Genomic DNA, 13,262 nt, shown 5'->3' with positions numbered 1-13,262 from the left:
CCATAAGTACCAAGGCCTCTGTCTGAAGGTCCTCTTTATCAAAGGTCCTGATGTCCTGAACTAGATCAGAGCTGTCGATGCTGCACAGAACCCAGTGCCATCATGTTCTCTGGTGGCAGTGAGCACGCACACGATGTGGTGTGTAGTGTTGTCAAAAAAATCGATACCTAGACATGAATCGATGCTAGAAGTGGTATCTAAATGAGATATTCCATCCCTGTGGTATCGATATTATGGACTATTATACACAGCCTTCTTCAAGTACACCGACATGCACGACAGCCAGATGCCGTAAAGCAGCCTCCGCCTCCCAGACAAACAGAAGAAGACGCCGCATGGCTACATTGCAATTTCCCACGCGAGTTGTCTCCGATCCAAGTTTTGTCTGCCAAATAAATAAACAAAAACATAAACAGGGAATTTGGGAGGCGCTTCACAGCCCAACTTAATTAGCATACCAAGTCCGACACGTAGTTGTATATTCACGCTTATGTGCTTAAAGGAAACTCCCGTTTATTGCAACCCGGACTTAATTTCTAGCATGCAGTACGTTTGTTTACTCACGCTGACAACTTTGGTGCTACTTGGATTCCCCGGGGTATTTACCGTAGGTCCATCGGCGAATCACCGTCAGCGTATATCCATATAACGGGTGCGGACGGGCACCCATGGTGCAGCCTCGAAATAAGACATTATCTGCACCAAAACATCTTCATGTCGAAAGGTTTTGTTAGGAATCATTAACGTGATTCCCCTGTTCGTCTGGAGCGGGTCGGGTCTGGGATTTCTAGGCGTAAACAGACTAGCCGCGGCTAATCTAACCGGCGCTTTTAATGACGTCACTGCCGTGCGCCAGTCTGTTTTTATTAAGATTACCGGTAGATGTACCTTTGTCCTACTGTGGAGAAATTCGTTTTCTCCCTTTATTGACCAACAGAGTTGTTCAAAAGTACAGAACAAAACATATGGCGTTACATCTTATGACAAAAATGCACCTTAAACAGAGTTTAAGCAGCAAAACATCACTCTGCAGATAGTGTATATATAGTGAGACAATTCATGATTTAAAGTGTTAACTTTCACCAGTTTTTGTATGCACGTTTTAAAAATGCTGATACTTGAAAGGTTTAAGCACTTAATACACTTAATTCTTAACATTTAAGTTTTGCAATATAAATTGAGGAATGTTATTTTTTGAATAAACTTGTTCAATAAATTGGTGTTTTTAAATAGTATCGAAATCGAGTATTTTTCAAGTATCTAATCGAGTTTGAAATTTTAGTATCGTGACAACCCTAGGGGTGTGGTACCTTTGCTGGAGCTGCAGTCATGGTGATGTCGTGAGACTTGCAGAGTCCAAAGCCAAACTGCCACACCTTGACCACAAAGGCAGTCCTGTGAAAGTAGAGCCATCTTCACAGCCCGGCTGAGGGCCTACTTCTAGAAACACTACCGGATCCAGGTAAAAAAAAATTCTACCATCTTGTCTACAGCCAGACCGTCCTGGTTTGAGATAAAGCTACAAAGATCCGGAAAAAGACTTTTGTTGCAGTGTTTTCAGAAATCGGCCCAAGGCAGCTCAAGATTCCTTGCAGGAACTCTACTGCAGATGAGGCGTGGGTCATCAGAGGAAGAATTACCGCCCAAAAGGTCATTGACAAATGTTTCTTCTGCAAGACAGCGAATGCAAGAACCTGCAAGCAAATAATGGGAAACTTACCTGAAGACAGGTCTAGGCCTGCTGCACCATTTCAGTTTACATCCGGCAACCTGTTTAGACCTTACCACGAGAAGGATGATGTCAAGAGGAGAGTGACCATGAAAGTATGGCAAGCCGAGCCGTCCATGTCGAGCCAACAAACACACTTTCAACAGAAAGCTTCATGCTTACCTATCAGAGGTTCTCTGCTGTCCGAGTCCACCCCCGAAAAATCTGGTCTGATCCTGACACAAACCTGTATTAGGAGGTGTATGCAAACCTGAGACAACACAACACTCTCTTGAAGAAAATGCTGCCAAAAACGAGACCGCCTGAATGTGGAAAATCCTTCCTGCCAGTTCGCCTCGCCAAAACGGGGCCACCGAAGCTGCGGTCAGAGTTGCCAAGAGAGCCCTAAAGTCTTTGCAATGAAGACTAGCTTACCTTTAGTGAGTTGCTAACAAGAGACCCGTCGGCGCAAGAGTTCAAATTTATTTCTGTTTTGTTTGAGAACATTATGACTTAATGATTAGTTTTGTTTTTGATCTGTTGAAGCGCTTAGTGATTTTCTGTGATGAGTGCTATATAAATAACATTTACTCACTTGAAAGGCAGCATTAAATAATATGTAAATCATATTAATAATAATAATAATAATAGTAATAGTAGTAGTAGTAGTAGGGGTGTATAGTATATACAACAAACACACACATTGGGTTGCAACCAGTCAACGTGTGTGTGTGTGTGTGTGTGTGTGTGTGTGTGCGTGTGTGTGCGTGCGCGTGCGTGTGCGTGTGTGTGTGTGAAGCATCCAGCAGTTTGCCTCTCTGCACAGCCAGAGGATGGGCATCAAGGAGGAAGTGCTGCTGAAAACGTTGTGGGGAGATTTTTATGTCAACGCTAAAGCAAAGAGGATCATGAAAGGAGCTCAGGTAATGTAACGTTTTGTCGTGTTCTCACCGGTTTCCTCGGTGTTCGCACGCAGAGATACGATTGGTACAGCATTAAGGGAATGAATGGAAGGTTAAGTGTTGTAGCTACAGCTGCGGCTGTTTGCTAATGGAAATAATCATTTAAACCCTCCTTTTCTGTTCAATAACTGAACCTTTAACCTCTATAGGGGCTTTAAACGCCATCAAAAAGCTGTCTGAAATCCACATGGTGGGTGCATTCCCTCTGAGGGACAGCATTTAAAAAACTAGGAAATCGCATTGTATAATTTTGAAAAACTGTAGTTGTGTTAAAAGCATTTGAACAAGTGAGAAAGTCTGTGTAAAGTTTCGTACAGAAGCCTGTGTTGGTCATTACAGAGGGCAAATGCCCCCTCCAGCTCTTGACCAGGTTTGCACACACTACACCAGGGATTTTGACCCTGTTCTCCACATAAATGTCGTCTGGATCGGCCAAGTTTTGGGGCTTTTGCTGAGCAACATGGAGTTTCAGCTCCCTCCATAGATTTTCTATTGAATTTAGGTCTGGAGATGGGCCAGGCCACCCAAGAGCCACTCCTTGGATATCCTGGCTCGCTGTGTGTTTTGTTTCATTGTCATGTTGAAAGACCCGGCCATGACTCATCTTCAGTGCCCTTACTGAGGGAAGGAGGTGGTTGCTCAAAATCGTATCCTTTCCTTAATACAGTGCAGCGATCCTGTCCCCTTGGGACAAGCACCCCCAAAGCATGATGTCTCCACCTCCATGTTTCACTGGTAGGGGATGACTTGCTCTTTAACTGAAGGAAGTTTGACTACATCCAGTCCTTTACTTGTTCTAGGCACTGACCGGGTGAGTCCAGTGGCCGACAGTCACTAGGCGATAGGGCTGGATCAGTGCAGTCTCAGTACTGTGGTGCAGTCTAAAGCCTGACTGTAAGCTACTAGACTACGGCCTATGTGTACATACATGTTCCTTTGTTGTTATCTTCTTCTTCAAATTATCCTCTTAAGTGTTGGTGCTGCTGTAACAAGTGAATTTCACCACCGTGGGGTCAATAAAGTTCTATTCTAAAATAATACTAATGTAAACATTACTAAGCATGACAAAAATCAAATATAAAACAGATTGTCACAAAAAATCACTTCAACAATCCTTATTTGTATATCTAACAAAACATTAACAGTGATGTGGCCACTCATTCATGTTGGTCCAGCAAATCTTGCCATTTAACGTTGGATATGCTTTGTTTTGTAGCTGTGCTTTTTCTGACCAGGTGACAGAAAGTAATCAAGTCAGTATTGCATTTACATGTACACTGATTAAAATTCAATGTGTCATGAAATAACTATTAAGCTTTCAGGTCTTTCATGTTGTAGGCTGTTTGGTCACTGAAGCCTTTCAGCCAGTGGTTAACATGGAGCACAAGGCAATAATTGGTGGGCTTAAATGCCGTTACTGGCTGCTAAAACATGAAATGGACCATCATAAAAATTATGCACCCTTACGTGATCTTGGTGAATTATGTGGCTGCGACTACTCCCCCAAGCTTCAAGTACATTTTTTGTGTATTTTGTGATGTGGTCAGTTTTCAAAGCACTTTAAATTTTAAGTGTCATCTGACATTTTTTTGGGAGATTAAAATCTACAAAAAATATAATAATTGGCTTTTAACACCACATACTAGTCGTAATTTTAAACTTCCCGACAAATTTCATTCCTTTTTTGTTTTTACAACACCACGGTGGACTGCTCGTGGGCTTCTCTACCACCTGGGTTTCTGGGGGAAATCCTGCATTATCAGATTCTCATGAGCCTTTTCCTACATCACTACTCCGAGTGATTAGTGCAGCTAGGCCTGGCCACCTTTTCCAACATTACAGTTAAAAACTACATTTTTATTAAATCATGGATTTGGTCAGCTGGCCATTCAACGCAATTGACAAGATTTTTTCAACAATGAGAACGAAGCAGGGGGCTCAGACTTGTCCGTATGGAACACACCTGGTGGGGTATATTCTGGATTCCTGGAAGGAGTGGATTATTTTAGGCCTTTCCCAGCTGTCCATGGAGGATATTGGAGACGTGTGGATTTTGGGCCTGATAACTACAAGATTTCTTCTATTTGGAGTGGGAGGATTTCTGGTATTTAGGAAAATTGGGAAGTTGGGGGCAATTGGAGTGCCACCTGCACCCACGGAACATCTCAGCTGTGTGAATACTGCTCAGACTGGATAATTGCAAGCTAGAGGTTCTAGCTGCAATCCAGGTGTTACCATGCAAAATGGATGTGATCGTGGAGAAAGTTACTGCTCGGTATGGGCAAGTTTAAACCCAATAATTGGATTTACTTGTGAGACTGAATGATCAGTTAAACTGAAAGGCAGAGAGTAATTATCTCTGCCTGCCCCACAACAATTCTTATCTGAATCTGGCGCCCTGGTAGCCTTGAGCTGCGAGAAGAAGAAAACCCCACAGAGAAATGCAGACAGAGGCTGTGACCCATCCTTTGCCCTGCCTTCGGATTGGTGGTGTTAGCCTGGCGAGGTCAACAACTGAAGGAGTTGATGTTCTCTTCACACCCTCGATCTCCCCCCACCTGTGGGTTTGAGTCGTGTCTTTGTGGAGCATACAGTTTAGTTGAGTCTCATAAAAATAAACAATAAATGATGAACACGAATCTGCTTCTAGACCTGCAGAAAGACAGAGAGAGGAAAAAAAAGGGGACACAAAAATACAACAAAACCAAAATATGACCACCAACAACATGAGGATATATAAAATCAACAATTTTTGCTGAGAAACACACGGTAATAATTCAGAGTGCATTTAGTGCCAACCACAGCTACCACTCAGGTGATGTGTTGAAAATGCCCAAGTCCGTGTGCGTACACGCGCTTGTATATGTACGGTTACTCTATATGAGCGTTCAGTAGTGAGTGTGAGGGGCCACAGACCTGCCCGAAAGACATGTGGAAGATGGAGGATTTCCAGTCCCTAGAGATCCATAGGTCTCCTCAAAACACAGGAGACAGCTGCCGGAGAAGCCCCAACCCCCCTCTCTTGAGGCACAGAGGATTACACCGGGGGTCTCATCCAGCAGTTGCCAGAGACCTGGGAGAGAACAATGGCAAGCCCCCAGGCCAGCCTGCAGCTGCCCGAGGTTGGATCACAGCGGCTCGGGACCCAAGGGCCACCAACACCGCCGGGGACCCGACAGAGCCCTGGGATCCAGACCCCACCAGGCAGCCACCGGGAGCGACCTAACAGATCCTAAATAACTTACCGTTCCCAACACGGGAGCTGCGGATATGTTTCCAAAGACATCGAAACAGCAATGTTTGATGACATGAACAAAAGCTACAAAGACGGTGTCACAGAGAGGCTTGTTAAGATGGCTTCTCTCCTTGATCCATGTTTTGTACAGAATTTTTCAGTGATTTTGAGAGCCATGCCATCAAAGTTCAGGTCATGAGTGAACCAGAGCATCTCGTGTCACACCAGGGTAGCACAGCCTGCATCAGCTGACCACCAAACTAGTCAGGCAGCTGCTGAAAGCCAAAGAGGAACAGACCAGTCATGGAGCTTACAGATTAGTGTTGGCACGGCCCCAAAAGGTATCAAAGGGCGTCGGAATTTGGTTTCACACAAAGGTCAGATTTGCGTTTTCGGTGCCGGGGCGACTCTTTTTCTCAGACCTTTTCCTCAGCGGTCAGACTGGGGCCGAGGCGACACTACAGACTGGTTGGGCTGGATGGATGCCAATCAAACGCAGACCATGTCGACACTAATGTGTGGCAAGATAGACAAAACTGCAGAAAGGTGACCTGAACCGAGCAGTTATGTAAATAGTCCACCAGCAGACAGTGAGTGTAATGTTATGGTGGAAGAATAGAATAGACTTAATTGAACCCACAGTGGGTAAATGCACTTGTTACAGCAGCACCAACACTTAAGGGAAAACTGTAAATACAAATAATAACAAAGGTACATGTACATACACATAGGCAGTAGTCTAGAAATTGTAGCCTTCGACCACCAAAAATCACCAATAAAATAGAAAAAAGTTTGGTTCCAACACTGCAGCATACTGCAAGAGACACGGACATACTATGTAAATCCGGTATTGAACGAGTACTGAGCACATACTGAATATTGCAGTGGTGGTATTGTGTACCAGGATATGCCAGTACCAGTTAAACTGCAGTTCTACACTGCAGAGGGGATGAATGACGTACGGTAGCGTTCTGTTTTACATCTGGGATGTCTCAGTCTGCCTCTGAAGGAGCTGTCCATGGTCTCCACAGAGGAATGCAGCGGGTGGGAGGGTTTTTTTAAGATGGAGGTCATCTTCCTCAACATCCTCCTTTCACACGTCTCCTTAGCTGAGTCGAGTGGGCAGCCCAGAACCGAGCTAGCTTTTTGAACTAGCTTGTTCAGTCTCTTCCTGTCTCGGTCAGAGTTGCCTGCACCCCAACAGACCACAGCAGAGAGGATAACAGAGCCGACCACAGAATGATGAACGGATTTTAGCAGCTAGGAATTAACTCTGAAGGACCTCAGCCTCCTCAGGAGGTGGAGGCGGCTTTGGCCCTTCGTATACAGCATCTGTGTTGTTGGACCAGTTCAGTTTGCTGTTGAGGTGAACACCCAGGTACTTAAAGGTATCCACCACCTCACTGTCTGCTCCCTGGATGTTTACTGGTGTTTATCTGGAAGTCTATCACCATTTCCTTTGTCTTACTGGTGTTCAAGCGAAGGTGGTTAGACTCGCACCACTCCACAAGGTCCAGGATGACTGTACTCCCGGTCATTCCCCTCAGACATACAGCCGACAATGGCCGAGTCATCAGAGAACTTCCGGAGGTGACAGCTGCTGGTGTTGTAGGTGACGCCCAAGGTGTAGAAGGTGAAGAGAATGGGTAATAGCACCATCCTGTGGAGCTCCAGTACTGCACACAGCCACCTCAGATGTACAAATGTGCAGCCTCACAGAGGTTCACAGAGTAAACTTTCCCAACGTCAGCAGGTTAGCTAGGATATACCTCGGGATTCCAGCAACTAGCTCTGCATCTAGAGGTGGTTCAGTGCAGGTGGAAACATAACTTGTCAAAGGTCCTCCCTTAAGCCCATATCTGTGAACATGTTGGTGTTTCTGACTAAAAATAAATAAATAAAAACCCTAAAACTCGAAATGTTAGAAACGTGAACAAAAGGACAAATTATTCATGTGTTTTGCTTTGTTTTACTCAAGAGTTTGTGCAGTTTTATTACTGGACTTATTTCTTTGGCGCACAAGTTTTATGTTGCAAAGCGACTCTTTGTTATTGGACACTATACATCTTTTGTAGAATCATTCTGTTTTTCTTCTAATCGCTTTTTAAGTTCATTTTTAAAAACGGGAAATTTTTGTAGCTTGCTAACAGTTTCGATCGGTCCTGCGATCTTCTTTACAGCTAGCCGCTAATGACGGGGTGACTTCCTCCTCCATTTATCTGCGTTTATCTGAGAAGGAAGTGATGCGGTCAGTAGCGGCTAGCTTTGCAGAATATCGCAGGAGCGATCGAAACTGTTAGCAAGCTAAAAAAAAAATGAAAAAGCCTTTCTTGTGTTAAAAATAAGAGCTTATAAAAGCAGGTATTATACATGTTTATGTTCAGGAGGATATTCCAGCCCATTAGCACTGTAAACTTGAAGAATTGACGGGTTTTTGTGCCCATAAAGTTGTGGAATTGGAAGTACTTTGTCAATCGTATTGACAGATATATCGTTATTGTAAATTTTCTAATATGTACATTGCGATGACTATTTTTGGCCGTATTGCCCTGCCCTACTCTGACAGAATGATTAAAATAAAAAGTGTTTTTAAATATATATTCTGTCATTCATAATTTATTTTTAAGAAAGGAAAGGTAGAAAATACGTGATAAAAAATCTCTAGAATAATTAAATGAGAAATCATTTTTGGAAAGAAAAATCTGAGATTTTATTTTAAGCCAGGTGGCTCAGCCCTACTTACTTGTTCAGAATGTCTCCGTTTGTGTCCTCTTCTTGTGAAGATGTTCCTGTAGCTGGTGTTCACCTATCACATCCATAAGGAGATCATAGGAAGGATTCTGATTGGCTTCTGGTCTCTCCTACAGGCTAAAGGGAAGAAGCCTCTGTTTGTGCAGCTGGTGCTGGATAACATCTGGAGTTTATATGATGCAGTTGTTACCAGACGGTAGGTTCAACAACAATCAGAACTTTTTAATATGAAGTTTTAATTATTCAAACATTTTTCATCAAGCAATGAATGGTTTGTGTATCTTCTCTAGTGTTTGATTTTCTGGGTCTTAGACTTAGGACCATTTACCTTCAGTCGTAAAGTTGTCCTGAAAGCTATTTCCTAAAGTGTGTCCAGTGAAGATGCTGCAGAGGGACGAGGTCCAACCCAGGACGGAGAAGCCAGAGTTCTCCGTAGGGGGTTCTCGTCTAACAACAGTTCCTTTGATCAGTTATTCCTCTTGGATACACATCCTGAACCCTTGTTAAGTTAGTTTTTATCAGTCAGTCGGTCTTTCTTTATAACACATGAAGTGACAGTTGTGCGGTACATAATTAAAACCAAAGTCATTAAACGGCACAACACCAACAATAAAAGAGTAATAACACAAACACCAACGATAAAAACAACCTGTAGCTTTCTGTTCATCCAGTATCTTAAAGCAGCCAGCTAGGAGGTTGAAAATCATCCATGGTTGCAGCCATCTTAACATTTAAAGGGAGATTGTTCCACAGCTTGGGAGCAAAAGCGGAAGAAGGTTTGCCTCCCTGGGTCACAAGACGAGTCCTGGCAACATCTAAGAGCAGCGGTTACTGAAACCTAAGCCCCCTTCAGACAGGCCATGAAAAACGGAAATGTTCCGGACTCTGTCCGTAAGACGTTTCTGTCTGAATACAAACATCCGGATAACGTGTTCCGGAATTTATCCGGACGAAGCCCCTAGTAACAGGTCCGGACTTGTTACGGACAGGGTGGCTGCTTCAGACTGGTGAGGTCGAGTTCCGGACAAGGGGGAGGGGGAGGAGGAGGGGACCGGGGGACGCTGTGCGCACTTAGCTCGCTGCTGTAGCATGCGGCGAACCACGGCAGGTCGCCTCCTACGGTACCGCCTACACGCGCGACGGAGCGCTTCACACCGCTTCAGTGATTCCTTTAACCATTGAGCTTCATCATCCAGGTCTCTTATGCGTCTTCGTGTGCACAGAATTATGCTTAAGCGCCTCGTGATTTTTATCTTGAGAGGCGCTATAGAAATGATATTTTCTTCTTCTTCTTCTTCTTAACATAAGTCCGACCCCCCCCCCCCCCCCCCACCCCCACCCCGCCGTCAGACATCTGGAACTTTTCCCTGCTGTGTGAAAGCAGCCGAAAGGACAAGTTCCGGTACAAAAGCTGTGTGTCTGAAAACACAGTTCCGGTTAAAACCCGGATTGAATTGTCCGTAAATGTTCCAGAATGTCTGTCTGAAAAGGACTCTAGAAACATGCCTGTGTAGGAGCTCTCATAGGTACGAAGGTGCCCGACCACTTCAAACCGATCTTAAAACGCACCGGAGGACAGGATAGGGGTGATGTGGTTGCTTGTGAGAACACAGGCAGCAGCATTTTGGACAAGCTGTAGATGATGTCCAAGAAAGGTGTCTATTCCAGCGTAGAGAGTTAAAGTAGTCCAGTCTGAAGGTTAGTGAAGCACAGAGGACCTTTTCAAGGCCTTCATACAACAAATATGGTTGGACTTTACCTATCACCGTCAACTAATTAACACTTGAATGGACCAGTGCACCAATCCTCTTGTCACATGTAAAACCTTTACACCGAGCACCAGCGTGAGGTGAATTTGACCGACCATGTCTATGAAGGATCGACCCCGTAGGAAATGTATGGGGCAATAAAAGTATAGGCCCAAGACGGTGCTCTGAGGAACTACACAGCTCAAAGAGGATTCAGACAACTCACTGAGCCAGAGAGGAACATTTCTGTCAGAATGAAACAAGTAGGAGCTGTGTCTGTAATACCAACAGACTCATCCAGATGTGATGTGGTAAAGTTCTTCTGGTCCACAGAAACAACTTCATTAAAACAGCACTTTCTGTGCCTGCAGTTCAAAGCAGATCAGTAAACGTAAGAAGTGCTGTCTCTGAAGATTTTCAGTAAGTCCATGGAGCTGGAGATGATCCCACCTTTGTAAAATCTTTGAGGGAAACGGGCCAACGTTTGACAGGAGGATCCAAACAGCTGTTTGTAAGGAGAGGTTGTACCACAGCATGTTTGAAAGCAGCTGTGCCACAGACAGAAAGGTGTTCATTAGATTCATTAGATGACTTGGATCTGCAGCACTAAAGACCGCTTTAAGTACAGAACTGTGCAAAGCTTTAGGCAGGTGTGGAAAAACTGCTGTAATGAAAGAATAAATGGAAATGTTGATCATTGATTCCATTACTCAAAGACGGTGAATGAGCAAAAGAGAAATCTAAAGGAAATCGGTGTCTGGTATGACCACACTCTGCCTCCAGACCAGCATCAGATCGTCTAGCTACACCATCAACATATAAATATTGGACAGTGGGTTCCCACAGGCTCCAATAACACATTTTTGAAGATAAATGGGAGGTGGCCACCACCGCCATTTTGACCGTGTCACAGGTTCCGTCAAGCCCAGACAATTCCACAAAAGGGAAGAGAGGAGGAGCTGAGGGTGGGGCTGTAAGGCTGGGATCAACTGACGACACCCGGTCGAACTAGCTACAAGCTAACCTGAAGCTAACCCAAAGCTAACGTGGAGGTGGGAGCTAAGCTAACGGAGGTAGCGACCTAGCTACAACCGGAGTTAACTGTGCACAACACCAGAGCTTCTGAGTCAGAGACACGCCGGGCTGACTGCTGGGTAGAACCGGGTGGAACACAGAGGTCTCCCGAGAGCTCCACAAGCCGATAGTGGGAACCCAGCTCCACCAACATGTTATATTTCAACCCATTTTCTAAAGTGCAGCATTATGTTAAATGCACTGGGTTTTACCCTATTACATTTAAATTTCATGTTTAAACAGTACATGTTAAAATCTAAGCTCAGCTCGGCAGTGACCTAAAATACATAAATATAATTTTACTTACCGAAAAAATGAAGTGGAGACTCCTTGGACGCTCTATTAGTGCAATTAATGCCACAGCAAGTCATTTTGTCCAACAATTGCACAAATAATATGCACAAAGAACACACAAACGCTACAACTAATGGTCTAATTTCAGAGACTGAAAATCCCGGAGCAGTTTCCAGGCCAGACCGAGGCTCTACTGAGGCCTTTCCCCGGAGCTAGCTCTGTGGTCACGTGGGTCTGATGCTCATTAATTATTCAGAATTTTAGGTTTTTAATACACTTAAACAGAAGAGTGAGAAAAACATTCACCCCCCTCAGAGTTGTCATGAGTGTAAACTAGATCATTTAAACCAAAAACATGTTCTGGTACCAGGCTGTAAACATGTTTATTTCTGCTGTGAAATTGGTATTTTTAACATGGGAGTCAATGAGGATTTGCTCGCTTCTGACACCAGCCCCTAGTGGATGAGGGTGGAACTGCAATTTTTGGTACTTCCGGGTTGGACTCAATGTTAGAGCCGCATTGTGGGGGCCTGAGCTGCACCGGAACACAGCTAAAAGGACCTGGGCTGGTAGGGAGTACTACCCACAGATCTGTATGTATGGATGTAGGCTTCCTCACACCCTTCTTCCTTCATAGGATCCCAGACATGGTGACATCAGGCTCTGTGGACGCCAGACCAGCACTTCTGGTTCTTCTTTATGCTGAAGATAGTTCTGAATGACTGGCTGAATGTCTGGGCTCATTCACTTTGCATTTACAATCATTATTTATATTTCTGAAAGAACGTTATTTTTTTACAGCATTTTTTCACTCTTGCCTAAAACTTTAGCACAGTACTGAAGCTTGGGAGGAAGCCCACCATTTGGGCCAAAAGGAAGCTTCAGTTTTTAACAAGTGGAACAAGTTGATCTGTTTCAGAGTTGAGTTGATCCCATCCACCCATTTTTTCCACTTATCCGGAGTCGGGTTGCAGGGGCAGCAGCCCCAGACTTCCCTCTCCCCAGCCACTTGGGACAGCTCCTCCGGGGGAATCCCAAGGCGTTCCCTGGCCAGGTGAGAGACATAGTCCCTGCAACGTGTCCTGGGTCTACCTTTAGGTCTCTTCCCGGTTGGAATAATGTTATAAAATCTTCTGGCTCAGCTCTCTCTTCACCATGACAGACCGCTACAACGCCCGCATCACTGCAGACGCAGCACCAATCCACCTATCCATCTCACGCTCCAGTGTTCCCTCACTCGTGAACAAGACCCCGAGATACTTAAACTCATCCCTGACCCGGAGAAGGTTTCTCAAGACCATGGTCTCAGATTTAGAGGAGCTGATTCTCCTCCCAGCTGCTTCCCACTCCGCTGCGAACCTTTCGCTGGAGTTTTTACAATTAAAATTGCGCCCACATTTTCCAAGTTAAACATCTCTTAAAACAACGGTAGTTCCTGCTTCTATACTGCTCCACTTCAGCCCTCTCCCCCCTCCCCCTGCTTCAGCCCT

At 44.7% G+C, this 13,262-nt stretch overlaps 1 protein-coding gene across 2 annotated transcripts in view; it reads left to right on the top strand.

Annotated features, from left to right (window-relative positions):
• efl1 (elongation factor like GTPase 1) overlaps positions 1-13,262 on the top strand; it is a 98,982-nt gene that overhangs the window by 14,958 nt on the left and 70,762 nt on the right. For both annotated transcript variants that reach the window (XM_070554584.1, XM_070554585.1), the window contains 2 exons: positions 2,508-2,631; positions 8,773-8,852. In XM_070554584.1, coding sequence (XP_070410685.1) covers positions 2,508-2,631; positions 8,773-8,852 — 204 coding nt within the window. The remainder of the gene's footprint in view (positions 1-2,507; positions 2,632-8,772; positions 8,853-13,262) is intronic.

Source organism: Nothobranchius furzeri, chromosome 9 (assembly GCF_043380555.1).
Source record: "Nothobranchius furzeri strain GRZ-AD chromosome 9, NfurGRZ-RIMD1, whole genome shotgun sequence".
Taxonomy (NCBI): Eukaryota; Metazoa; Chordata; class Actinopteri; order Cyprinodontiformes; family Nothobranchiidae; genus Nothobranchius; species Nothobranchius furzeri.
This window is presented reverse-complemented; position numbering and strand designations above follow the sequence as displayed.